At 28.2% G+C, this 26,421-nt stretch overlaps 3 protein-coding genes and 1 long non-coding RNA gene across 5 annotated transcripts; 2 read left to right on the plus strand and 2 right to left on the minus strand.

Moving 5' to 3' along the window:
• The first annotated feature begins 4 nt into the window (after positions 1 to 4).
• Positions 5 to 19,534, plus strand: LOC149058862 (uncharacterized). The gene is made up of 2 exons (XM_089221713.1): positions 5 to 60; positions 18,939 to 19,534. The coding sequence occupies exon 2, from the start codon at positions 18,980 to 18,982 to the stop codon at positions 19,469 to 19,471; it is 492 nt and encodes a 163-aa protein (XP_089077839.1). The 5' UTR covers positions 5 to 60; positions 18,939 to 18,979; the 3' UTR covers positions 19,472 to 19,534.
• LOC107173094 (uncharacterized) lies at positions 960 to 9,061 on the minus strand. Of its 2 annotated transcripts, XR_001506360.2 has the most exons (4): positions 8,581 to 8,864; positions 6,299 to 6,407; positions 1,596 to 1,756; positions 960 to 1,434 (listed from the first exon to the last, which is right to left on the minus strand). It is a non-coding gene; the product is annotated as an uncharacterized LOC107173094 (long non-coding RNA). The 2 variants fall into 2 exon arrangements; XR_016190624.1 differs by lacking the exons at positions 960 to 1,434; positions 1,596 to 1,756 and adding an exon at positions 8,946 to 9,061 and having other exon boundaries at positions 5,487 to 6,407; positions 8,581 to 8,686.
• LOC107172435 (uncharacterized) lies at positions 9,015 to 17,208 on the minus strand. Its single transcript, XM_089221711.1, has 4 exons — positions 16,755 to 17,208; positions 13,539 to 13,612; positions 12,214 to 13,296; positions 9,015 to 10,257 (listed from the first exon to the last, which is right to left on the minus strand). The coding sequence occupies exons 2-4, from the start codon at positions 13,566 to 13,568 to the stop codon at positions 9,283 to 9,285; spliced, it is 2,088 nt and encodes a 695-aa protein (XP_089077837.1). The 5' UTR covers positions 13,569 to 13,612; positions 16,755 to 17,208; the 3' UTR covers positions 9,015 to 9,282.
• Positions 19,535 to 20,173: 639 nt separating the features above from the next.
• On the plus strand, positions 20,174 to 23,376 carry LOC107173087 (gamma-interferon-inducible lysosomal thiol reductase-like protein). Its single transcript, XM_015523462.2, has 6 exons — positions 20,174 to 20,727; positions 21,002 to 21,208; positions 21,699 to 21,875; positions 21,937 to 22,083; positions 22,152 to 22,217; positions 22,348 to 23,376. The coding sequence occupies exons 1-6, from the start codon at positions 20,602 to 20,604 to the stop codon at positions 22,369 to 22,371; spliced, it is 747 nt and encodes a 248-aa protein (XP_015378948.2). The 5' UTR covers positions 20,174 to 20,601; the 3' UTR covers positions 22,372 to 23,376.
• The last annotated feature ends 3,045 nt before the right edge of the window (positions 23,377 to 26,421 follow it).

Here is a 26,421-nt window from a genome sequence, read left to right on the forward strand (position 1 = left end):
ACCTCCTATCCGACAAGTCTCAACGGCTCCGACCACGGCGAGTGATGTTGCAACCATTGAGTAGGTTATACACGTATATATATATTTACTATTTAGTACTATTATTGCATTTTAATTTAATGATAATTGTCATTTCAATAATCGGAGACATGCAGGCGCATCGTCATTTTTAATTTTGAGCGATAATATAATAATATGTAGCAACTACCTATTATACAAGCTATAACTCACAAGTCATATCTCTAAGTTTAAGATATTCGTTGTCATGGTACGTCGTAGATAATAACAAGATTTTGTTTTTACAATTCATTTGTAAAATAAGAATTAAACATAATATGTATGAATAAATAAATACATTTTAATAACCTATCCTGGCTACCTCCTGGGTACCTGGCTACCTACCTGCACTTGTGTAAAATTTTATTATTTGTGAAATCCAAAATAATTCATGAAAAGCATACTGAATTTTTCAAATTCTAGACAATACGATATAAAAGGTTATATATAATAAGCAGCGTAATTTATAAAATAGTTTGAACTCGTTATTAATTAATTTGTGTTTTTTAGAAAATATTTATTATATTACCTTATTTATATGAACAAATGATTGCTATATAAAAATTTTAAAATATATGTATATCAAAGGTCATAAAATGGTAAATATTATAACTAGTAAGTAATTATCAATAATATATTGATAAAAAAAAATAAGTATTGAATTTGAATAATTGTGTGGAAAGCAGAGTGATAAGATTTACGTATGTTATAAGTTCGTCCATTAAAAATATAGCATATTTAAATACAGAGTGATTTTTTAAACATGATGCCTACCCTATTTTTATACTTAAATTATACTTATACATGAATTTTGATTTCCTGAATTTTAAAACACCTTAACTTGAAGACTATATTTTCGAATACTTGAGTTTTTTTGTACCACTTGAGGATAATCCTGTAACAATGCAAAGTTCTGTGTTTCACAAGTTATGAGGTATGAAGTTATGAGTATATATATACAAACAATATACAATTTTAATTTTAAAATACACATAACTCGCTTTAAAATTAAAATATAATTAAAAGCCTATGAAAAACCTTTGATGATAATGTTACCTTTAATTTTTATAAGAGCTAAATTCACTCTAAATTTTAAACTAACGGAGCTATAAACGTGGTCTGTTGACCGTAAAATTTGCCGTGTTACGCACTTGTTAAGACGAAGACAACACGTGCGGGTATACCGTCCTCTTAACAAAATATGATACTGAAATACTTCCAACCATAAGATTGTATTTGCAAAATATATTAGCAACACTCCCAGTTAGTGTTGCATCGGCTGAGAGAAGTTTTTCAACTTTATAAGCAGAGTTAAAACTTGGCTTCGATCAAAGATAAATGAGGATCGTTTAACAGGTTTATGCTTGCTAAACGTACCTACATCAAAATATTAGTATGTATGACAAAGTGGATAAAATAAAATAATTATTTGTAAAACAAAAAAAAAATGAAGGCTGCAGATTGTTATATAAAACATTTAATTAAATAATACCATGTATAATGTATAAATACGAAACATTATTTATTGACAAACTTACGTTCTAGGTTAGGATATTCTCTAGGCCCCCTTTGCAATTTAGTTATAGCGACAAAAAAAATACCTCCCCTCAGAGACTTCTCTGAAGCCACGCCTGATTCAAATACTTTTTTCCATAATATATTGAATACTTTTTTAAAATACTTGAACATTGGACGGTACCTATATAAAATACATTTTTAATAATGAATACAATATTATTGAGTACTACTTTTTATTCTAATTTGTGATCTTTGTTAAATGAAAATTCGGCGCGCTCGTTGTCATGCTTCAACGTCAATAATTAGTAGCCGTTAAGTAAAAGCTAAATTGCCATTGTTGTTAACTGTAGAGTATGGGTACTGAGTGATTTTATAATATCAATCTTGCTATACGAAAATATTGTTATATTATAAAATATTTTAATATTTTAATATAAATATTATAAAGTATTTTTTATTTTTTTTATTGGGGGTTGAGGCTTCAACAACAAGGGCTATTAGCCTGTAAATTTTTCGGGAGGGAACTGTGGTTTTGGTACTCGTGAATGTTTTTGACAGAATTTCGAATGGGCACCTGTAGGTTTTTGTCATGTCTGGGTGGTGGGCGGCGGCCTTTCCTTTCCAGACAGTATGAACTTTCTGGAAAGCGATGCCACCCATGACCGGGATTCGAACCGGTGACGGTGCACGTCACAACCGACGCCTTAATCCACCCGGTCACTAGACCCATTTTAAAATATTACTATACATGGTGGTGTAACATAATTAACAAAAATAGAATAAATGTGACGGATCAGCATTTTAAGCAAATAATATTTTTTAAATGCAACATTAAAATTTTTAATTAATACACCTATAGTAAATACCTAGAAATAAATTGATTTGTTTTTGTTTTAGATTCTGGATGAAATAAGGAATGTATTGATTTTACAATGATGTACCTATATAAGTTTTTTTATATCTGTCGACTGCCATCACGTCATGGAGTAGAAATAATGTTTTGATTTCTGACTTTAGTACCTTTTTGAAAAGGAAAATTCGTCTAGTTGGTACTTTGGGGAGTCGAAAGTAAAAATTTCCAGCAGTTTTCATAATTTTCAGGAAAACCCTTAAAAAAGTAATGAAAAAACGGGACATTTTACGCATAATCATTTTTCGATGAAATCGACTTTTTTATTTTGTTGTAACTCAAAAGCGAATCAATGTAAATACTTGAAATTTTCACCAAATGTTTATACTATAGTGTTATGTATTTACGATTAAATTCTAAAAATATTTGGACATTTTTCAAAGCTATTTATAAACAGTTGAAATTTTTAAATTTTTCTAAGTTTTTTTTATTAAAATGCCTATAAAAAATTTGGCGGTCCAAAAAATCTTTAAAATTTAATACAAGGTTTATTATAATAAATTGTACTTATCGTAGTAAGAAAAAAATCGTTAGTCACAATTTATGTTTATAAGCATTTAAAGTTCAAATGTATTTGCGAAATATGTCAAAATCACGAAAATTTGCATTGAATTACGAAGTTAAAAATTCATAAAATTGTTATGATTTAAACCTAAGGTTAAAAAACCCAACACAAGGTTCTCCATATTTTTTTCTTGAAATAACTATAAAAAAATAATATCCTGAGTCAATATTTAAAACTTTTTGTGAAAGTATAAAAATATACTATAATTTAAATATATGTAATGTAATATATCCTAGACTGACTAATCATTTGCATTCAGAATCATTTTTTGTATTCAATGATATTCCGTCATTGCATTCAAATTTAATACATTCATTAAAGTGGCCTACTCTCCATCTCTACCACACAGCAGAGCGATACCTACTTGCCCACTTTTTGAAGATAATTTCAAATACTTTTAAAAAATATTTCAGTTTTCAGTAATACACAAATAATTTACTACAATACTACAAATAGTACCTATTTGAAATACTTTACTTTATAAGACATATTTGAGTAATTAATTTTTAAAAGTATTTTTTATAACACTATCAAAGTGTCAAACTAATAAAATATGATAAAATAAATACCTAATAAATTATAGTTATCAGTGGTGAAAAGCGGCATAGAAGACGAGACATCATCAACCCACTTAATATACGAACAATATGATTTTAATAATTTATTATATTTAAATAAATTTTTTTTACAATTTGAATAAATAATAAATAATAATATAGCTTTAATAATCAAGAATTTAAAGAATTTGGTTTTTTGCGAATTAGGAAAAATATTATAATACATGACTAAATCAAAAAAAAAAAGCGGGTAAGTCGTGTATGTCGCTCTGCTGTACAGTAGGTTACAAGTGGGTTACTGCAATGGATGGAATTAAATTTGAATCCAATGATATTACATCATTGTATACGAAAAACAATTCTGAGCGAAGACGGTTTATCTGTCTAGGATATATTATAGATTATTAAAAATTTTCAAATCTTAGTTTTAAAAAGAAAAATTTTTATGAATTTCTAGTTTGAAATAATTTGCGAATTTTCGTGATTTTTACATATGTTGTCAAAATTCAAACTTTGAATGCTTGTAAAATAAATTGTGACTATATATTTCTTTTATTTTTCAATAGCTATTGTACAAATTTATAATGAGCCTTATATTAAATTTTCAAATCTTAGATATAAAAGGAAAATTTTTTATGAATTTCTAGCACAAAATAATTTACGAATTTTCGTGATTTTTACATAATATGTTGTAAAAATTCAAACTTTGAATGCTTATAAAAAAAATTTGTGACTATGTATTTCTTTTATTTTTTAACTTCTATTGTAAAAATATGTTAGGAGCATTGTATTAAATTTTCAAATCTTAGAATTAAAAAAAAAAAACTTTTATGAATTTCTATCTAAGATAATTTGAATATTGCCGTAATTTTTACGTATTTAGTCAAAATTTGAACTTTAAATGCTTATAAAAAAAAATTGTGACTATATATTTCTTTTATTTTTCAATTGCTATTGTAAAAATATATAATGAGCCTTGTATTAAATTTTCCAATCTTAGATATAAAAGGAAAATTTTTTATGAATTTCTAGCATAAAATAATTTACGAATTTTCGTGATTTTTACATAATATGTTGTAAAAATTTAAACTTTGAATGCTTATAAAAAAAAATTGTGACTATGTATTTCTTTTATTTTTCAACTTCTATTGTAAAAATATGTTAGGAGCCTTGTATTAAATTTTCAAATCTTAGAATTAAAAAGGAAAACTTTTATGAATTTCTATCTAAGATAATTTGAACATTGCCGTAATTTTTACGTATTTAGTCAAAATTTGAACTTTAAATGCTTATAAAAAAAAATTGTGCCTACGAATTTTTAATATTTTTTAACTTCTATTGTTACAATGTGTTAGAAGCCTTGTATTAAATTTTCAAGCTTTTTTACCGAACAAATAAATTTTTATCGATATTTATAGAAAAAAAAACTAATAAAGTTGAAAAATTAAAATGTCAGTAAACAGCTCAAAACAAATCTAAATATTGAAAATTTTATCAAATATATATTACGCCTATATAAACATTCAGTCAAAATTTTAAGTATCTGTGGTAATTTGTTTTAGAGTTACACCAAAATAAGGAAATCGCTAAAAGTGAAAATCCAATGTTGTAAAAATTTAAATTTCAAATGCTCATAAAAATTTAATTTGAATTTCAGGTGGAATTTTTATTGGTGATAAAGATTGAAAAACTTGTAAGGAATCTTGTATTAAATTTTTAAATCTTAGATTTAAAAAGAAAATTTTTTATGAATTTCTAGCTTAAAATAATTTGTGAATTTTCGTGATTTTTACGTATTTTGTCAAAATTCAAACTTTGAATGCTTATAAAAAAAATTGTGACTATGAATTTATTTTATTTTTTAACTGCTATTGTAACAATATGTTAAGAGCCTTGTATTAAATTTTCAAGCTTTTCTGCCTAACAAATAAATTTTTATCGATATTAATTTAAAAAAAACTAATAATGATCGAAAATTTGAAATGCCTATGAATAGTTCAACTTAAGTCGAAATTTTTTGAAAATTGCATGGTGGATAGAATATACTTATATAAACATTAGATGAAAATTTCATGTATCTATGGTCATTTGTTTTAAAGTTACATCAAAAACCAAAATCGATTTTGTCGAAAAATGAGTGTGCGTAAAATTTCCCGTTTTTCCCTTAATTTTTAGTTTGTTTTTCTCAATTATTTAGAAAAGTATTAAGAATTTTTTACTTTTGACCCCCCAAAGTACCAACTAGATTCACTTTCTGATCGAACGAGGTACTGAAGTCAAAAATCGAAGCATTTTTACTGCCCCAAAACGTAATGACAGACACAAAAAAAAAAAAAAAAAAAAAAAAACACACATCATGGTAAAATCAATACATTCATCGCTCCGCTCAGAATCTAAAATACTAAAAAAAGAAGAAAATTTCAAATATCTATAAATATCACAAAATGAGAAAAAAATATTTTGAAAATATTATCCCATGGCTAGAAAATTGTGGTATTTTTGATGACAATTTCAAGTCCACATGCAGTTATTTTTAATTACTTGCAGGCTACAACAAAAAACAAAATCAATTCATTGCTCGACTCAGAATCTATAGTTTCAAATGAAAATTCCCATTACCACGTAAAATAATTATATAAGTCATTCAAATAGATAATATACAAACTTCAAACAAAATTGTAAATATGGTACCTGTTGGCTGTTACGATGTCGAGCATCGAGCGCAGGAGCAGAGCATAACTTATTTGCGCAACCAAGGGCAGTAGCGTATATGAAAATCGTCCGTGATGAAATATGGACACTGTAGGAGGGAGGTGATTAAAATGCATTATTTAATTAATTGTTGTGCTATAATCGACAATTTACGGATAACCTAACATATTCTTTTATTTTAAACATTTATTTCAAAATTTGAAATATACAATCTACCTATAAAGTTTATTTTCAATGTAATTATTTTTTTAATTCGTAACTACAATATTATTATATTACACGTAGATACCAATTTATTATTTACTTCTTAATTTAATAAAACACTGACATACCTATTTGTTATATTAGTTAATCAGAACATCACTAATAGCTTTTTTTTAATAGTAATAGGTAACAAGAACATATAGACCACTATAGGGATGGTCACTAACCTTTATTTTGGGAGCTGCAAATTTATGAAGCTATTTTGAAGTGATTCACATTATTAAGATACGAATAGGCGGGCAGTGGTAAACTCTCCCGAGTTAATATTATGTTAACCTGAAGTAAATGTGTAAACTCTCTTGGGTCAAAATTATGAATACCTAGAGTAAATGTGTAAACTCTCCCGGGTTAACTTTATAGTGACCTGTAGGAAGTATGTTAACTCTCCCGAGTTGTTTTAAATGTTAAAACATTTTTTTAGAAAAAAAATAAATAGATTCCCTAACTTTTTTAAAATCTGTATGTTCTTATTATCAAGAACAATAATTTTAACATTTTTACGTTTATTTTGTATTTGTAACTTATATCATTATTATTATTATTATTGACTATTTAAAAAAAAAACTTAAATGTATATTAGATTTTTAGAAAATTAATTTTTATTGTATTTTCAATTTTTACTATAATATTAAACTCATAGCATCTAAAGACATTAATTTATATTGTTATTATTATTATTGTTATTATATATGATCGACTATTTTTAAACGCAACTTAAATGTATATTAAATTTATTTTATGATTTTTACTAGACCTTGGAGAGTTTACATGTTTCCATCAGGTAATACAGGAATAGACCTGGGAGAGTTTACATATTTCCGTTAGGTAGTACAGGAATAAACCCGGGAGAGTTTACCATCAGGAGAGTTTACCATCGGGAGAGTTTACAATCGCCCCGATAGGTAGATATATTTATAAAATGAAACCACATTTTTAACTTTATACCTAACAAATAAAGGAACATTCATTTTTTACACGACATAGAGCATTTACGTTCAGATAGGTACACAAAGAAATGGGATTTTAAATTTGAGAGGTGCTTCTTATATTATATAAATTAATTTTACTCTAAGCTTGATTTCAAGAGTCACGCGAAACTCACCCGCGGAAGCTGCATGTAGCTCGCGAAACTCGTTGAGGCCATCCCTGCTATAGGCTATAGCCCGCCATTCAGGAGCGTGTTAAAAATTTTATTACGTGAGGGGGGCACACACAAAAAATTCAAATTATAAGTAAGTCCAGTCGTTGCCAGATAAATTGAGACGGCGGCGGTAGCTCTTTTTGGTAGGGTGTAGCCCAAACTAGTCTCAGTATGTGTCGATCACGCCTTACCAGTTTGTTTATTGTAAATATATAAAAATAAATGACTCAGCTGACAATCAAGTGGGGAGAATCTCTGGTTTTTCGTTATCGCCCCGCCGGTATGAGTTGCAATTTTAGGTGCCTATTAATTTATATTGTCTGACTTAAATATAAAAGCGAAAATTGAAATCTTTGTTATGAGTTGGCTCCAAAACGACTTATCCAAACGTCATGCGGGGTTTTTTTTAATTAAAAAGGACATCATGGAGCGACTTTTAGGCAAAATTATTATAATAAAAATTATTAATTATTAGTTTTTAATTTTTTTTTATACAAGAGTATTTACAATCTATAATATTTATATACAATACAATAAGTAAGTTTGATAGTTAAGAAACGATAAACACAACATGAAATGGCGTGAGGAAGGAGGTCCACCAGTAAGGAAGCCCTCAAACTTGGAAGAGAGAAGTTATTTTTTTCAATTAATACAGATCGGGATTCAAGAGAACTCGACATCAGTGTCTTTTTAATCGACGTGGGAGGTTATTTAGCATGACTTCACTGGCTAAATTAGAGATTAATGGACTTATGTGGTGAACTTTTTTGGTTTGGAATTTTTATAGCAATTTTTAGCTGTAGTAAAGACTGTTTCAATTTTAAGATCTTTATGTAGTGAAAGATTAGAAACATACCATGGCGCAGATGTTATTTGGCGAAGAGAAATAGATTGGAAGGCTTGTAGGGTCCGTATTTGGGAAGGCAGCACATCCACATATTTGGATCTTGGATTCCATAGGACTAAATAGATTTTAAAATAGATTTGTAAATTAATAGCTTATTGTCAATTGAGAGTTTGGAGTTGAGAATAAGTCGTAATAGATGAAGTCTAGGATTAAGAACTTTTCTTTTATACTTTCGGTGTGGGCCCCAGATTAAACGCTTGTCTAAAATTAGACCTAAGTAATTGGTTGAGTTGTAGTTTGAATTTGATTGTTTTGAAAATAGATAACCGGTAGAACAACTTTTCTTAAAGTGAAAGGGATGTGAAAGTACTTGCCTGAATTGATTTTGATTCTCCATTTTATTTCGTTCAATATCAGCATTCAAAACGGAAGTACACGGCACGACACATTTTTAATAAGCATTTATTATATTCACAATTAATTAAAATTTATAGCACCATTAATTTATTGTATGCAAACAAAATTATTATTAAAATTCACTAAAATTAAAAATTATATTTCAAAGAGACATTAACATCCAGTAATACGACGAGACCGCTACACAATGGAAGAGAGAGTGTGAGAGCACAGTTCGGCAGATATACACAATTTGGGAGCGATTATGACGCCGTTGACCAGGGTTAAGCACTCCTACTTCATAATTAATCACGCTTAAGCCACTTGTAATTTCTTAAAACATTTGTGGTCGGCGATGGAGGAGCCCGAATCAAGTTGTTTCTCGAAGAAGCAGATGCTCATCTTGGGCACGCCGTTGATCAGGTCAATTCCAAATAACACGATATTGATCGAATAAGCGGAAACCCCGAACAACAAGGACATGCTGGGCTCGGGCTGCACGAGTTCATGATCGAGGTACATATGTGGCTGCGGATTGATGTTTTTTGCAAACCGCAAGCATAATTCTAAGTCCAAGATGCCACATGGCCCTACAAAAGTGTATCCTTTGGTCGACAAATTAGAGCCATCGCCCTCGTTGACAACCATTTCGTCGTCAAACATGTTTTCCGGGCGAGACGCGTGCTCCTCGTATTCGGCCAACAGAGCAGCCGCGTCCTTGCCAACCTCGCCGATGGCCCACAGTGCGTACTGGTACATGTCACACTTCTCAAGCCCGTAACACTTGCAAAACTCCTTGTCCACTTCCCAAGTCCGCGTCTCACCGAGCCTTGTCAGTTCGGTGATCGTATCATCGTGTTTTGCCGACAGTTTGTTCGCCTCCACCAGGACGCGGTTCAAGCAATATTCAACCAGAGATTTTCTAATCGGTTTCTTCGGCGCACATCCATGTACACTGTCCAGCAAATTTATCATGCGCTGGCCGCGCAACACGAACTTCACGCTTTCGTCCACCGCGATGTTTTGTACCAAGTGACGCAACAAGTCGTCGACGCTTAGATGGGTTATTTGCTTTTGATATTTTTCAAACACAAGGCGAATCGCTTTCCACGCGAAAAACAGATTTTCCACAGTGAGATTTTCATTAAAAAACATTATGACTCGTTCCATGAATACAGCGAAATGATTTTTGAAAAAGTAAACGGAGTTCCATAACGCTTGACCCAAACAGTAAGGAATTTGCTCCATAGTTTTGTAAATAGGCGTCCACACAAATTGACAGGCAAGAATCTAAGAAAAAATGATTCAATTAGACCCATCATAATAGTTATTGACAAATAGACTACACAAATCTAAGTCAGCATATAAAGATGAGCAAGTCATCGAAAAAATAATAATAATTTGAGTAAAAAAATTAAACACAAATTTAAGCAATGGGTGTTTTACCCATGTAAAAAACATGAAGTATAGCTTAATTACATTTTAGATAAATAACATACTTATTAGATAAATTATTAAAATGTTAGTAAAATATTCTCTTTGAAATTAATACAATAAATGCATGAAAAATATATAGATATAGTAATGAAAATATACTTTTACTAATAGGTATTTTCTAACCTTTCTATAGTATTCAGAATATAATGCATAAATATCGCGTACATTGATTATAGAATAGACAAATAGCCCATACAATGTAAATATTTGGCAACGACGCGTAGGATGCAACCACTATGGAGCGCTAGTATAGTTGGGATGCAAGGAGGTGGTACCCCCATCATAAATGTTTGTTATAGCTATGCAGGGAAGGAAGAAGGTGGCTTGTCACGCGGTGCCCATCTAAAAATAGAATAATAATAAAAAAAACTCAAGATATACTAATATTATTAGAAATAATAATAATATTTTATTATCATTCATTACTATCTTGTTCACTGTGGAGCAATCTGCCATTCGAATTTGTGTGAATGTGTCACTTGGTGAGGCTGGCAATAATGTATGGATCGGAATGTTGGGCTATAGATAAAATAATAGAAAGGAAAATGAGTGTTGCGGAGATGAGAATGTTAAGGTGGATGAGTAGAGTAACGAGAGAGGACAGAATGAGAAATGAGTAAGTATATAAGGGGTAGTATAGGAATGGCTCCAATCGTTAACAAATTACGTGAGAAAAGGTTGAGATGGCTAGAATATGTTTAAAGAATAGAAAAAACTGAGGCAGTTTTAGTAACAAAAAACATTAGTGTGGATGGAAAGAGGAAGAAGAAGGTCGAAAAAGAGATGGTTTGAAGTTATAGGGTGCAATATAAGAATGACTAGTGGTTGTGAGGAGTGTGGTAAGGATCGTAGAAAGTATAAATAGAGGACCAGGGTGGCCGACCCCAAATAGTTGGGAGAGAAGGTGAAGGAAAATAAGAAGATATCAGCTATCACATAATCTCCTATTAGTAGTGCTACTTCTGAAAGAGCATTCTTTGCGACGTGTAAAAAATTTACTACGTTCAACAATGTCACAAGATCGTTTTTCTAATTTAGCTTTGTTAAGCATAGAAAAATATTTGACAAATACCATAAATACAGTGATACTGTCTTAGAACATTTTCTAGCTGATAATAAAAACAGACTATTAGATCTCAGTATGTAAATTATAATCAATGACCTATGTGACCATATAATATTTTATATACAACTTACAAGTACATCATTCTAAGTAATATAGTATGGTAATAATTTAATATGCTTGGTTTTTTTTTTTTAAGTAATAATTATTTTTTAGTAGATGGTGCCAAGGACGAAGCCCCCCCATGACTCACTTGACTATATTTATCTGTAGGGCTTCAGCCCTCCTAATATTTAAGTTATAGTTGCACAAATGTATATTCTGTAAGAAAATAATGAAATAAATTTTTATTGAAAATGATAAAATAAACATTTGGTGAAAATTTCAAGTAATCTACAGTTATTCGTTATTGAATTCCAACAAGACAGAAAATCGTTCAATAATTCGTTATTTATGGGTGAAATACTGATATCCAATGTGAAAAAAAGTATACATTATGTAAGAAAAAATGGTATTTTAACAAAATTGTTCCGAACAGGTATGGCTTTAAGTATTTGGCCGCTCAGTGCGATATTATAATATGTCCAATATATACCTACCATAGTGTATATATAAACGAATGCATATAATTGTATGATCTATTTAAAAATGTATATTACATTGATGGAACACTGGTTGATTCTTACCTTTAAAATATTTACAATATAGTTTGAAGGCATTAATAATCCCATAGCAACAAACAAATCCAAACGTAGTTTTAAGACATTTTCCGATGTTATTTTGAAACCATCATTTATAAAGTCCAGAGTAACACGGACGATTTCCAATGCACATTGAGTAATACAAGCACCATTTCGAAAAACAGTAAGAGCCTTTCTAGTCGATTGAATAGAAGAATTAATTTCTGAAGTAATTGCAGAAAATGCATAACATGGTGCTACTAGTACGCCAATCGCAGAAATCGTTAATTCAATCCATTTTGACGTGGCTTTTGTGCAAGATACATTATTTTCATATTTGTACATGTCTCTTAAATTAACAATCTGTCGATATGCTTTAAATGAAGAAGCACCTGTTACAACTGTAGCAGATATGTATATAATAGGTGCCGCTAAAGGAAATATTAAACTACCAGTTATCAATATTAAACCGCTCGCCCAATTGAATATGCCTGAGATATTTTCAATTGTTTTTAAAATTTTTTCAGTTTTATAGGAAGCCGGTGTTATATTTTGAGACAATTTTTTTGATGCATCATAAATTCCTGATTCAGGGTAGAATATAAATCCTTCGGGGAGATTATTTTTTTCTATAAATTCATCCCAACCAGTGTATGTTCTATGGTTTTCAAAATCAATAAAAATACATTTATTGTTTAATTTAAATCTGATTAATTTTAATAGGTGTATATCCTTGTCAGGAAAATTTTGACAACCATCACACTTATTTTTGCAAATTCTATGTATTATAGTTAAACCCAGTTTAATACTATTAAAAATATCAGGTTTAATATATTTTTCATCTATGAAATCATTCATTTTTAAAATATCTTTTTGATTTTCAGTTTTATATAACTTGAATATTTCATCGGAATTATTGTCATGTCTATAATTTTTTTCAGCAATTGCGTTGTTAAGAAACGGACTGTCATAAAATACGTATGCTAAAAATAATTTTAAATCATTCTTTTGTATGGTAGTCCATTCTGGACGACCGTTGAAATAGAGATATTGTATTTCTTCTAAACGATTAAGTAATAAGCGTCCTCTCTATAAAAAAAAAAAAAAAAAAAAATGGTAAATACAAATATGTTAAGAAATAAATTAGATTAATCAAGTAAATTTAAAAAGGTTATGATAGGAATAATTGATATGAAGGATTGATATGAGTTATCAAATAGGAAACTTAAAAACTTTTTTTCTTAAATAATTAATTAACTAACTAAACGTGATAAAAATATGAATAAATAGGTGAATATTGACAAAATGTTTATTAATTAATTTATACTAACTTTAAGACTTTCTTCAAAATTTTCGTCCATATTGAAAATCTATCAAATGTTTTCACCAACCACAACTTAATTTCCTAAACAATTTTTAAAAGGAATATTAATGTTATTAATCTTAACATTAAATAATTTAACTAATATTACAACACTTTAATTCCTTTAAAGTTGTATTAAAAATTTAGGAAAACTAAAACTACCAAGTATAAGATGTGTGTACATAGTTTGAGGTTTAAATTCAAGTTATATTTAAAATAAAATAAATGGTTTTCTGCTGCCTCCACCAGGGAATGGCAGAAACGGGCATAACACATTTCCACCAAAAGTAGACCTTTCCCTTTTCCACTAATACCTGTTTCTACCAATATCCGTTACCACCAGGCCCTGATTTACGCAAGTGCAGATGGAAGCACTTGCACTTGGCCTCCAATTTGGGGGGGGGGGGGCCGATCTCCGTGAATTGTAAAAAATTGTCTGTATTAAAATTTTTTTTTTAAATTAATTATAATTCCCATAGACCTTATACTAGTATAAGTCATTCCACACCTCAATACAACATATTAAAATAATAATAATAGAAAATTGTTTGAACATCGAAAATATTTGATACATAATAAGTAATAACTATTTATAGATTTCTTCCAGCCCAGTATCTACTTATTACCCGTCGTTGGTGACGCATTTCGCTCCCACAATTACCATTTTTATAACCATTAGTTTAAGTTATTCAGTTATCCAAGGAAATGAATAGCGAAAAACATTAATTAAATGTTATAATTATAAATAAACTAATATAGTTATTGTTGTCCAATGTTGTCGTACATGTTAGCGTTGTGCCCGCACGTCACTGATCGCTTTACCATATATTATTTATTTTATGGCAATATTATTATTATGAATATTATGCTTTGGCCGTAATTTCATATTTTCATAATTGTATAATAATTGTCAGTACCGTGGTTTATAAATTTGTACGCTCGTCACTCACACGAGTTACACGTGTATTTGAATAGGTGAGCATTAATGTGATAATTTATAATATTCGAAACTTTTTTTTTTAAATTTTCATGAATATTATTTAGATTTTTAAATATAATTGTTTTGAAAGTTTAATAGGCAATAACTAATATGTCGCGGCTGTATTTAAGCGGGGCGGCTAAACGAAAACTTAAATAAGGAAAATAAGAACAAAAAAAGCTATCGGGGTCTATGGATCGATTTTTTAATAAAATACTAGTTTTGGCTTGTGGTGGTGGGGGTAGGGGGTATGGGGCCTCCAAAAAAATTGTGCACTTTGCCCTAATTTTATTAAATCAGGCCTGGTTACCACCAAATGAGATCTACCTATAATTAAACCACGGTTAATTTACCAAAATAATTTGTAAACTACGCTTATATTAAAATCTTTAATACAGTAATAAGTTTATTTAAAATGCTAATGCTGGATTGAAAAAATGATATATTAGAGTATTTAGTTATGAATACCTATATTGTATCTACTTATATATATATATAATTGGTTTATATTTTTTTTCAATCCTAGAATATAATAGTTTACAATTGTTTTTGTAATTACGTGGTAAATAATTTTATTTGGTGGAAACGGATATTGGTGGAAAAGGGAAAGATACACTTTTAGTGGAAACGAGTATTGGTGGAAAAAGGAAAGGTACACTTTTGGTGGAAACGGGCATCGCCCGCAGAAACCTAAGGTTGTCCAATTCAAAATTCTGCCAAAAACCACACATGTGTACCAATAAACCTAGTACCTACCCAACACAAAAACCTACAATAACCTCCCCCCACCCAATGGGCTATGGTGCCACGGATTAATTAATAAAAAAATAAATAAATAAATGGTCTTAAACAGGATGAATTTTGTGGTTTTAAATGTAATGTTTGTGTTTTATAATAATAACTATATGTAATTATATTTGGTATTTAAAAATTGTAACATAAAACACATAAGTGATTAAGTTATAATTGGAGAGAAGCTAACTTGTCAGAAATTAAGTTAAATTTTTTAAGTTAACTGAAATTAGTGGTGTAGCCAGGATTATCCTCGGGATTATCCAAAAGGAGGGGGATTATTTTTTTGCACATCACTAAAATCGTTTAACTGTTTAGATTTGTCATAGAATGTATGTTTTTGTGGTACCAGTGCCTAATGTGAATTAATATATTATCACTGCGACACTGCATTATACCACAAATATATATAATAAACTAGATTGCTAACTGGCCTATACAGCCTATGTATTTAATTGAAGCCAACAATCCATGTCATTTTAATCGAGGCCTAAACACCATATTACTTATTATTTATATTGATAATAATATTTTCTTACAATCAATATTAAAAATAATTCTGTAGGTAGTTCACAATTAATTATAATTATATCAAGTAATTAATATACTTTTAAATATTTTTAGTTTTACATTAAATAAAAAAAATAGACTATCTTCAGTTTTTATAACATTAATCAAAAAATCACATACTTAAGTATTAAAAATTTATTGTCACGAGTGTATAACATTATAAAAATAATTAGGTATGGCTATTATAGACTAAAGTAAACTATTTTTAGTACATTCACAAAAATGTATTCAATCTAGGAAATGTAATACTTACAGTAGAATAAATTACTTAATAACGATATGTCAATATTAAAAAACGCATCATAAAATAAACTTATTAAAATATGCTGACAGACTGTTTTTACACAGAATGGTTATTGTATTCAGTGAGTTTTTCATTGATATCATATTTCATCATACTTTCTCTCTTTTGTTATAGTTGATTTACCAAACTATTTAGAATAGTAATAACATATTTTCATTTTAACTCTCCAAATTACTAACTGGATTCAGTTTCCTACTAAAAAAGTTTAAAATCTTAGAATTTTCAGTGATACGAGAGATGATGATAATTACAAAAAAAAACCCATGGTAATAATATCAATACATTCTCCACTTCACTACTTGGGTTTCTAAAATGTGTGACTCAAGTTAAGTATATAAGAAATACATACACTACCTAGTACCTACAATCACTGTTATTATCAAAGTGTATTAGGTTAAAACTACTAAAATTCATTAGGAACTAAAACTAGAGAAACTTGTCGATCATCAAAACAATATTGTGCCTAGACTATATACTGTGACAATGGGTATTTTAACAAATATTATAACCATCGAAGAATATTCTGTATTACAACTTACCAGTTAGTAGTTACCAATAAAAAATCATCGAATAATTATATTATTTATGGAAAACATCGTAACTCCATGGTGTTAACAATTGAATATGTCAACTTATAGGTATTCAATGAGTATTTTTTAGCGTTTCTTCTCGATGACTTAAGCCGCGGTCGCACCACAGATATATAAAAATATATATTTTATAACACTGATCTTCAATTGCTTATCATCAATAATATAAAACATAAACATTCACCTCTTAGATAAGGATGGCGGCCATTTTACTGGCGACAATAATAATATCGAATTTGGCTATCTAGTATTTTTATATATCTGTGGTTCTATCACAGTCCACAGAATAACCAGAATGGACACTCGCTGACTGGACGCTGAGCACTCAAAAATCGGGAACATACTATTCAATTTGGTGGAATATCAGTGTATCGGGTATCCATGTATATTGCAATTTACGACTTTATTACTTATTAGGCTAAAGGTAATTGCCCCTGTTCGGGGAATAACAGCCGGGCTAGAAACAAAGAATAATGAGAATTATCTTTCTACCGGCAGCACTGATATTCCACCAGGTGTTGCAAATCTGTACCCCATGATAGCAATGATAGTCCATAAGAACCCGGCATGTTAAAGTTAAACTGAATAAGTGTCTCTTCTGGTTATTCTGTGTTCATACTATGAACCTTCGACCATATAAGCTACTCAATAAACTCAATAAACGCTACTTTAAAAAAAAAAAAAAAAAAAAAACTATCATTAGGTATAATAAAACCATGGTCATTTATCATCAAACATTTAAAAACACAATACTTTCAAGTTTCAAAGAAAGCAGTTTGAAACTATGAAAGCTAGATGTGAAAAATAATTTAATAAACAAATTAATAATAACTCGAAATTGTTTTGCCCAAACGTGACGTCATATCATTAAACATGATGGCTACATAATTGTGCCTATACAAGCATATGATAAGCCATAAGGCTTATTATGGTCAAAGCCACGGTCTTAGAAGATAAGGTCGGACAACTATACATTATCAGCATTCCGCTTAGTGAGGCAAATCCATTTAAAATTTGGCCGCTGTACAATTGAGCGCTGCCCTGCAGACTTTTTTTGAGGTTATGGCATTATACATTTAAACAGATTTATAGTATTTATACTATTTATATTTATTATTTTAATTAATTTTATTTTTTATACTAGACAGTAGGACTAGTCATTACTCATTAGTCATTACTCATTAGACAGTAGACAGTAGTACTGTAGTATGTAGTAGACACTAGTTCAGAAAACTATGACGGTCATAGTGGTAAAATATTATATTATAATTTATACTTTATAGTCAGATAGTCCAATATTCTACAAAAAATGAAAATTACTCCAAGTGCTATACAATATACAAATATTATAATTCGTAATATATACATTAATAGGTATGTGGTATTTACTGACTACTACCTACTTAATAATTAAACTTTAATTATTAAAGGTTTTATTACTTAATACTTTTTGTAAAATACTTAAATAGTGAAATTTCTAAAACAATTCTGTTTATGGAAGTATCTATAAGTCATAATTAGATCTATGATATTCACAATTAACATATTATTTCCAATTATTCAAATTCAATAGTTTTTTGATATTTTTCAAAGTAAATTATCAAACTATTCATCCAAATAGTGTAACAAGTTTTGTATTTTAAAAATGTATTTTAAAAACTTGAAGTTATAATAGCAATAATAATTATAAAATACTTACAAAATTCACATTTCATATAAAGAAATAAGTATTACTATAATTATTAAAATGAATGGTAATATAAAAAAACAAAATACTATCTATACAGAACTGTTACTTTTTTATGTGCCGTCTAATTTGATAAACCAGAGCAAAATTCAGCTAGGTGCATCGCGAATATGTCCATTATAATACCATATACAGTTTCATACCAAGTTAATAATATTTATTTATATATTTTCAGTGTTGGATTGGTGGGGTCTCGTTAGGTTGGACCACAGCATAGATTAAATCTATTCTGTGGTTAGATTTCCCTTTCTTTTTTAAAAAAATGCTAAGCATACGCCTTATAATTATATCAATCCTCAAACATTTAGATCTTCACATACTCAAATTGTGTTTATACTTTTGCATTTTTAACTATAACTAAATGGTGAATTTATTTAATCATATAGGTAACAAAAATAATGCAAGTACAAAAAAAAATGACTGGTAGATGCCACTTACAAAACCACAATATTGGAAGATATCGTCCAAGACTGTGGACATAACCATGAGCCGGATTCCCACGACTGGTGTATTTGGCCAATATTTGGCACTGGTGGTTACTTGCCATGCCGTCGGATCACCATACTTGTACAATTTTTTGTCACTGGTGTCGTTCCCGGCGATTGTCGGTAAATGTGACACAAGTCAAAGGAACGGCCAATATACTTGTACTATTGATCCCACGACCGGTTCGTATAACAGCCAGCAATGGGGAAAACAGTGTACTTGGCTACTTGCACTAGTGCTCCAGACGCTCCAGTATTGGCGTACTTGTCAAGTACGCCAGACGTGTGAGCACCATATTCGTGCACTGGTCAAATGTACAATTATTGGCGTATTTGGCAAGTACACCAGTCGTGGGAATCCGGCTATAGACGAGAGCTTACAGGGAATATGCTCTCTTCCTAAGTGTCTATCCACGCCTGCAAGTCAAATATAGGTAATTACTGAACAAATAACATTTCCCCATTTGTCAACAATATCCTTTTTTCTAATAATTAGATCATCCCGAAAATGTTTTTCACATATCACCTCATTAGAGCTAAAATAATCTATCCCTAAAGATTGTAGCGATTTCTGCTTTAATTGTTTATCTTTAGGGATAGTAAAAACTGACAGTTTCTCCGAGATGTTACAATGAAAGTAACAAACGTTATTCGGCATTTTCAAATTACAATACTAACTACGAACTTCTATTATGCTAAATACAAATAAAAAAACGTAAATCGAACATCTAGGTTTATAGTTGCCACTAGACAATTATAGACAGCATTAGTACATTATGCAGTTTGTATTGTTTGTATCAAACTATGTTAGGATTATCGATTATTAATATAAATCGAAATAACGAAAATAAAATAATACTATTATATGTTTATAATATATTAAAGTATAAACCAATCTCAATTATTAGATGTTTGAATAAAGTATAAACCAATCTCAATAATTAGATGTTTGAATTAATTTTTGGCGGGCCTTTCAGTAAGCAACGGTTCCTTAATTTCCTAACCTCAAATTAAGTCTAACCGGCAGCGCTTTTGCGGCAACTTGGGAAATGTTTTTGCCTCATTAAGCGGAAATATTGCATTAGGCGGGAGGGTGGGAAGTTGTCCGACCTTATCTTCTAAGACCGTGGTCGAAGCTATGAACCAACAATTCTATGATAATAATAAATAGATAACAGGAAACTGATTTTATTTTATAATACGTTTATTCAGTTTATTGTGTAATACATTACTGCCACGGATTATTACGTGATTATTACACATTTTTCAGCTGCTGCTTAATTAGATTGTTTATAAAGTACTGGAGTGGAAATTCGTTATTTCGTCGGACGTTCAGTTACACAATATATAGGTTTCGTCAATGGTTTAACACTTGACATTGTGCCCAGTCTCGACTGTCGAATACTTGAGCGATGCTAATCGTCATTGGACGAAGAATCACACGTTCAACGATATCAATGTGCAACATGACAACCAGTGCGCTTTAGTTGACAAATATTTTTCACAATTTTTAGATCCACGAAATGACGAGTTAACGTTTACTCAATTCCTTCTGGCATCCACCATGTATTTAACCAATATAAGAATACTGAAAGTATTCTCGTCATATAAGTTTCGCTTTTGTATTGCATTTATAGTTGTACTCAGTTTTTGGCAAATATTTAGAGCCATAACAAATAGTAATAAGCAGGTAAATTAATAAATATGAATAAATATTATTTTAATGATTTTCTTTTTTATGCAGGTAGCTGGTAGATAGTCAATATTTATTTTTTAAATTATTCCGTTGACACAATAACTTCTTCACATTTCTTTATTGTTTGAATTGCAACTTCACTTCTAGTGTTGCATTTAACTTGCAACCATTTTAAGACATTTTAATACTTTAATAACTGCTGTAATTTAATGATTACTAAATTCTTTAAATTACTTTATAATATAATACTTACCTGTGTAATTTTCAGAAACTGATTCATTCTTCACGTGTTCTAAACCATGAAGCCTCATTAATTACTAACAATGTAAAAGATATGACACATCTTCCAGTTGGTGTATATTATGAAGCATTATGTCCAGATTCAAGAAACTTTATACTTCAACATTTAGTTCCGTCTTTTAATAAAGCACCAAATAGTTTTGATATCGAATTTGTTCCTTATGGAAAAGCCAAGGTAATCATTGAATGGTAATTAATTTATAAGGTTTATATTTTGTTGAAAAATAAATAATAGGGAAAACTCTTAAATAGAAAAACCAAAAAAAAAATAATAGGATTTATTATGATGTGTTATTGTTAATAACAGAAAATAATATTCGACGAAATAAGAATGATGACCTATGGCCTGTTTAAAACCTACTAATGTAAAATTTACTTTTCTTTTACACATTTAAACAGTTGATTTTATAGTATAGGCACTTTGATAAACTCATAGTAAGTAAATAAGGACAAAATTATTATGGTAATAATAATTTAACATAAAATATCAACAAAAAAAGAGAATCACAAAAATGATGTTTATTCATTAAGATATAAACTAATTAAAACACATTTTCTATAAAATCTGAACCCTATTTATCAGTAATATAAATATTATTATGTAGCGTAAAATAGTTTAATGTAATAATAAAATGAAAAAAACTTATTGTATATTTATTATTTAGACACATGAAAATGTTGATGGCTCAATTACATTTGCTTGTCAACACGGACCAATAGAATGCCATGCAAATAAAATTCATTCTTGTGCTACTCAACATATTAAAGATAAAAATGTTTTGGTAAAATATATATCTTGCATGATTGATAATAATTATGATCCAGAAATGATTGGAATTCTTGTAAGTAAAACTAAACTTAATGTAAATGTTTATTAAAAAAATAAAAAATAAATTTTTTTAGTGTGCCAAAAAATACAATATTAATTGGAATACAATTTATGATTGTTCAGAAGGAAAAGAAGGTGAACTATTATTAAAGCTAAATGGTGAAGCAACGGATAAACTGTGGCCTCAAGTTTCATTTATCCCAACAATCTTGATTAACCATGTAATTACAATTATTTCCTTAAACAATCATGTTAGTTAGTGATAAACATTTTTATTATTTGTAATTAGGAACAACCCAGACAAGCTTCTGTCTTGAAAGATTTTTGGGGTGTTGCTTGCAGTTATTTTCCTCCTGTAAGTTCTTCAAAATATATAATATTCACCTAATAATAATTGAAATTTTACTATTTTTAAAATAAAATATTTAAATGATAACTTATTGTTAGTTAGCACTGTAAATAATAATGTAAGTATCTCTGTTTAGGAATCAAAACCGGCTGCTTGTTGAATACCTGATATTCATCAGTTTTTTTATTGACAATGAAGTTAAACAATATTAAAGGACTAAGGTTATTAATTTATTATAAGAGAAATTTGTGATATTTAAATTAAACTATACTTTTTACTTTTTACTGATAATTTTTATTTTTTGTGACCATAATGGAAGAATTCTATATTTGTGTTCTATGTAATATAAATATTATAAACTAAGTATACTATATAAATTACATATAAAACTACATTGTATTAAAAATTATTATTTTATCTGGATTACACTTTTTCATGATGTGTTAATTATATTTTAACATATATTGATTGTGCTACATTAATTTACAGTACAGTTAATTAAATAATATATTTATTGTTTTTTTCCAACTATTTTTTTATTATTATTTTAAAAGATTATAATAATAATATTATAAAACTTAACATTTATACTGTAATAGTCTAACTATAATAGTGATGCTAAAAGTTCTAAGATAAAAATTAAACTTTACTTAATAATGTATGCAATACGCCAAAATGCCTTTGTGACTTATACTCATACAATTCATTTTGACGACAGATAATATCAAAAATGTATCGTAATGTATTAAAATAGTTCCAAATAATATAATATTATTATTATACCTAAGCATAATGTTCATAATGTTAATACAGTGTTATTACTCGCAATTTACGTGAACCATATTTTAATTTTAATGTTTTATACTCAATTAATCATTTTAATCTTTAAGTATAATTTGCAGTATTAAACAAAAATAGTATTATTGAACAATTCTGTGGTCAATAAATACTTTATTATTTAAATTGTACACATTTTCTATTAAATTAAGTAAATTAAAATTGTTTAGAAATATTCATTTGACGATAATTTTTTTTGCCCAGCTTGTGAATGAATATGTACCATGGTTGCACAAGCATACATTGTGATGTCTTGTATCTAGACTAATTTATTTCTACTCGTATTTAGAATTAGCATAAGTAATCAATAAAATATATAGGCTGTCAATATTAGTTAATATTTATTTCCTAAAACATCTACCTATACTTATTACTTATATATATATTATATTATATTATTATTTATATTATAATATTATAAATTTGAAGAGTTTTGTTTGAACGTTTAGAATTGAAAAATTGTTTTTGTGTTGGATAGTCTATTTGTTGAGGAAAGCTTTAAGCTTTAAATTTAAAATTAAAACTTAAAGCCGCAACCAATAGGACCATATGTATTTAAACAATCTTTTATGGATATTGAAATTGGTTAAATCCACGGGAATTTGTCACGAGGAGTTTAAATCATGACTAGCTGGGTATAGATGACAAATTAAACAAAAAATTTTGAATCATATAGAGTCAGTATTTTTAACGGGCAACAAAGTGCACGGGGATCAGCTAGTATACATATATGTGACCTGTTACCATTTATTATGAGCACTAGTGCCATGGTGGCATGGTAATACTTATCATGACATATTCTGTGTTGTTACCTTAAATTTTAATTTCAATTACATTTTTTAGTTAAATAATAATATCAATTTACTGTAAATCTTTTAGTCTGATTAAATTTATATTCAAAAACATTCACATATTTAAATATTACAATATCAATGCATTGTATTATTAATAATATAAACTGATTAATAGATGTATAGTATTTAATATAAGATTAGAATTTATTTTTATTTTTATCTATACAAATATAATATAGTATAGTATTTTTTTTTAAATTGTATCATAAGTTGGCACATTGAAAAAATCCTATTTGCCATCTCTGGTGTATGTGGTATGATAACTTTGTTGTTATTGGTATATAAAATATATATTCATCTAAGTTGATACTAAAGTATAATATTTTAATGGTTTAAGAAGAATGAATGACATAATATGTTTCTATGCCACTTATACGACGGCACAACACACTCGATTTTTACAAAACTCTTAAACTAGTTGTATACCTAGTGTCATATATTACAATAACTTACCATAGTTAACATAAAAATTTTAAATACTTTTGAAAGTAAACTTAATAAACATATTTAAACTAGGAAACAATGCAATTAAATAGGTAATAGTTAGCTCTCGCATAATATGTATATATATAGCACCCCTTATTTTAGATATTAACTATAAATTTTTTAATAGAAAATATATATTTAAATGTCATAGATCATATTTTGTGAACATTTAAATAATTACACATTATAATTTTTATCCTACTTATTTATGATGTTTTGGCAAGAATAAATTATGAATATAATCGAAAAAACAAGGTATCACTAATTTAGGTATCATATAATAATATGATAATTGCGATAATATTCGATAATAGACAATGAAAATAATTAATAAATATTTACTACTACAAGTTTTGTGAAATATTTCTACATAGAATTAAAGGTGTCTATTTTTTACTCAGTGGCAATTATTTTTTTTTACTATGAACTATAATAATCATTTAAATACGTATGGAAAAATGTTCATAATTACATACAATATACATCATACAAACAAGTAAATATAAGTGGATTAGAAATTTAAGTCAGTTTAATATCGAATAAATAAATATATTAAGTATGAACAGTACAATATTGTGATAAGAGGTGCGCAGGGAATTTTTTATTGGGCTTGGAAGCTAGGGCCTTGCTTTTATAAATTTCGTTGGGCCCCATAAATCATAGTGTCGACTGTGATATTATATTTAAGATAATATTTTTATAACATAAGTTAGTAGTTTAATATTTATTATATTATAATCCTTTTATATTTTAACATATTATATCAATAAATAATTATTAAATTTTTTATTCAAAACATTGTGGTTGTAATATTTTCTAGAGGTTAAATTTAACTACTACACGACAAAAAACATCTAATATATGATATAGTGAGACATTACATTTTTTAATAGCTAATTATTTACTATACTATAACAATTTATAAAGTTAAATCACAATAACGTTGTGAATCAAAATTAGTCGAAGTATTACTACCTAATAGATAAATAATATTTTGATATAGGTAAGTACCTACCTATTCTTATATATATTAATTTGATAAATAAGTATATGGATTTATGATATCACTAAAAATGATGGGTTTTAGATTTATTCAATATCTATTAATTAGTTATTCCAATAAATGTTTGTAATATTATGTGTGCTAAGAAACATTAAAATAATTTTAATCAAAATATATATATATATATTTTTTTAACTAACTAGTGAATAGTCATAATATTATTGAAATTATTATTACCATTTATTTTTGTAAAATTAATAATTGATTACTTACAATATCAGTCCATTGAAATTTATTACCCTTACGTTATAATCATTCATCACATTCCAAATATTTATAAATTATAAAGTATGTACAATAGTACGAATAAAATTTTTAGATAAATATGTACCTAATTAAAATAGGGCTAACCGGCTGAGTAGTAGACTAAATAGTAGGTAGTTTATTTTTACTAAAAATTTAAGTTTTATGAAGCTAATATATAAATACTAAAATAAATAACTTTTACTTCATGTAAACCTACACAGCGCTACACCTAATCAGTTTTACTGTCAAATAAAACTAAATGCAAAATTGGTTTTTATTCATCAGATCCTAAATACTTATACATATTCAACAAAAATGAATGTTATATATAACTATATTCTATGGTTAATTTTTTTTTTATTCTTAACTGTTAAATGTTTATATATTTTTATACTTGTCCTATTTCATTTAGTAGACAAGAAGAATATTTCACTTGTTGCATAAGTAAGCAAAGAATTTGACATAGGTATAGAGTATTATTAGTTATAGGTAAGTTATTTTTTATGAATAAACTATTTGTAATTTTAACATATTCTATAAATTAAAATTAAAATTTTTAAAACGTTCTGATGTTCTGAATAGATTTTGATAATGTTGAAATATTTGTAAAAATATTAATTTTTGGAACTTGTGCGTTATCGCGCCTACCGCGTGCCACATATGCGTTATCGCGACTACCTCATATTATAGGTTATTGCGAGGCCGTTTTATATGCAATTCTATT

This window comes from Diuraphis noxia, unplaced genomic scaffold (assembly GCF_037042655.1).
Source record: "Diuraphis noxia isolate RWA-SAM2 unplaced genomic scaffold, SU_Dnox_SAM2 contig0002, whole genome shotgun sequence".
Lineage (NCBI taxonomy): Eukaryota > Metazoa > Arthropoda > Insecta > Hemiptera > Aphididae > Diuraphis > Diuraphis noxia.

Coding starts and splice junctions, on each gene's coding strand:
- LOC107172435 (XM_089221711.1), bottom strand. CDS start 13,568: ATGGACGAAAATTTTGAAGAAAGTCTTAAA. Junction 13,297..13,538: donor ATTTTGAAGAAAGTCTTAAA/GTTAGTATAAAT, acceptor TTTTTTTTATAG/AGAGGACGCTTATTACTTAA. Junction 10,258..12,213: donor ATATTGTAAATATTTTAAAG/GTAAGAATCAAC, acceptor ATTTTTTCTTAG/ATTCTTGCCTGTCAATTTGT.
- LOC107173087 (XM_015523462.2), top strand. CDS start 20,602: ATGTATTTAACCAATATAAGAATACTGAAAGTATTCTCGTCATATAAG. Junction 22,084..22,151: donor CAACAATCTTGATTAACCAT/GTAATTACAATT, acceptor ATTTGTAATTAG/GAACAACCCAGACAAGCTTC. Junction 22,218..22,347: donor CTTGCAGTTATTTTCCTCCT/GTAAGTTCTTCA, acceptor ATCTCTGTTTAG/GAATCAAAACCGGCTGCTTG.
- LOC149058862 (XM_089221713.1), top strand. CDS start 18,980: ATGCCACTTACAAAACCACAATATTGGAAGATATCGTCCAAGACTGTG.